Genomic DNA, 2,127 nt, shown 5'->3' with positions numbered 1-2,127 from the left:
CGAGCGGCGAGTGCTCCGGCGGGCCGCGGGTTGTGGTAAATCAATAACCCCCATTCTCTTCAAAAGGGACTAAAGTTCAGTTCTGCAGTCGAAGGACTCTCAGCAAAGCAATGAATCCGTTTCTGGATCTTCTCCTGTTTTTGGCTACGCTCATCTACTCCTACTTAGAGGCTTTTGTGAAGCTTTTTGTGCCTGTGAAGAGAAAGTCTGTCAGTGGAGAGCTCGTTCTCATCACGGGTGCTGGCCATGGCGTAGGGAGAGCGACTGCCTTCGAGTTTGCCAAGCGTCAAAGCAGGCTGGTTCTGTGGGACATCAATAAGGTAATGGTACAATTCATGTCTTGACTCGTTAATCCCCAAGGCCACTGGGCTTTTCAGAGTGTAAGAAGGGCTGCATACAAACTGCATCCACAGCATCTCCTTCCATGTCCGCTCCCATCGGCTGATGGTCAGCTCGCTGACTGGGACGCTGAGCGCCAGGAGAGGGTTTGGCCCCACTTGCACTGGAGGACGTAGGTGTCTGGGTCCCACAGTTACTCGGTGCTAATCAGCGAGGCAGCATGCACAGCCTGTCAAAAAGTACCTGCAAGAGGGAACACGGTGGTCTGCAAGCTGCTGTTGGAACCGAGGACGTAGGTGTCTGGGTCCCACAGTTACTCGGTGCTAATCAGCGAGGCAGCATGCACAGCCTGTCAAAAAGTACCTGCAAGAGGGAACACGGTGGTCTGCAAGCTGCTGTTGGAACCACTGCCGAGGCTGGCAGAAAAAGGCACACTCAACCAGAAGCCTATTTCTGCAGAGGAGCAGGTTTACCTTCTGCTCGCTCTCTCTCTAGCCCCAGGTATTTAGTGTACTTTGCTGGAAGATGTGTCTCTGTGCTCATATTGATGAGCATTACTGTGCTGAGCTGCGCGCGTGAGCCCTGCTGCCCTCTGGCACAGTTACATATGTAGATGGCTCCTTGCTGCATGTTTACACTAGCCTAAACTCTTTATTTCAGCCAAATTCTCTAGAACGCAAAAGGACCTTGGCAAGTGGAGGATGGACAGGTGCAAACACGCAGACTATGAGTCAGTAGGGATCAAAGCAAATTGTGTGTGGGAGCAATTGGCTGTAGAGAGGGGGTGTGCGGAAAAGGTTTCTGACACAGGGAGTGGATCAGAAACTGCAGAGAAGTTCATCATGTCATCCTGAAGCTGCAAAACAAACCAACCCCAAGACAAGCCCGGCATAAGGGGATGTATAATTTGGGAGGATATTGTTGAACATTTTCAGTGTCTGCTCATGCTACCCCTTATGGCTAAGGCCAGACTCTGGAGGGGTGGAAGGTGGCACAGCACCGGTCTATCGATGTGTAAAGAGCTGCTGTTGTGTTGTCCATGTTCAGTGGAACGGGGGAAAAAGGAATAAATGTATTTGTGAGACAGACCCAGCTTTATTACTGGGAAATACCTTGTAAGGGTGGGTGTAAGCAGGCACTGCAATACAATGCCAAAGGAGGTGGTGGATCCTGAAGATTTTAGGAGTGTGCTTCCCCAGTCCAACTGCCTGCACAAAGGCCTTGTTCCTGGGGGCCATCAGCCTTAAGCAGCAGCTGGGGCTGAGTGGAGCTGCCTGGCCACCCACCCCAGGGACCTGCACAGCTTCTGTCAAGTGCTGAGCTGCCCCCAGGCATCTGTGAACTGAGGCTTTTCACCACACAGGTGCCCAGTGGCATGGCTTTCTGGCACCTGGGGAGAAGGCTACAGCAAAGTCACTTCTGCCCTCACTTAGTGGGTTGGTGTAATGACTGAGGGGTGTTTCTGTTCTCTGTGTGTCAAATGCTGTTCTAGGGAGAAATGTCTCTCTATGGTGCGCGCTTTGGAGCACACCTCTCCCATCAGCCTGTGAGTACAGGAACACATAGGGCCACTTTTCATATCTCAGGGCTGTCCAATGGCCCTGTGTTTTAAGAGCTCTGCTTACAGTCACGGTGTCTGCCTGCTGTGTCGTCACCGAGTGCCCCCTTTCTGAAGCCTACCCTTGTTGCCACATCCCCCTTCTGGCAGTCACTCTACGCACAACCAAAATTTAAGGTCAGAATACTCATCCTCCCAGGGACCCCGGCTACAGCTCTTTCCCAGATCGG

General features: G+C 52.2%; 1 protein-coding gene across 1 annotated transcript in view; it reads left to right on the top strand.

Moving 5' to 3' along the window:
* Positions 1 to 110: 110 nt before the first annotated feature.
* Positions 111 to 2,127, top strand: part of LOC104288141 (estradiol 17-beta-dehydrogenase 11-like) — a 7,894-nt gene continuing 5,877 nt past the window's right edge. Inside the window, exon 1 of the mRNA XM_009886900.1 lies at positions 111 to 320. Within this exon, the coding sequence (XP_009885202.1) occupies positions 111 to 320 (210 nt within the window). The remainder of the gene's footprint in view (positions 321 to 2,127) is intronic.

The sequence above is a fragment of the Charadrius vociferus genome, unplaced genomic scaffold, assembly GCF_000708025.1.
Source record: "Charadrius vociferus isolate BGI_N301 unplaced genomic scaffold, ASM70802v2 scaffold3166, whole genome shotgun sequence".
In the NCBI taxonomy this organism is placed as follows: Eukaryota; Metazoa; Chordata; class Aves; order Charadriiformes; family Charadriidae; genus Charadrius; species Charadrius vociferus.
Note: the sequence above shows the minus strand (reverse complement) of the source record. Positions and strands in the feature narration are given on the sequence as shown.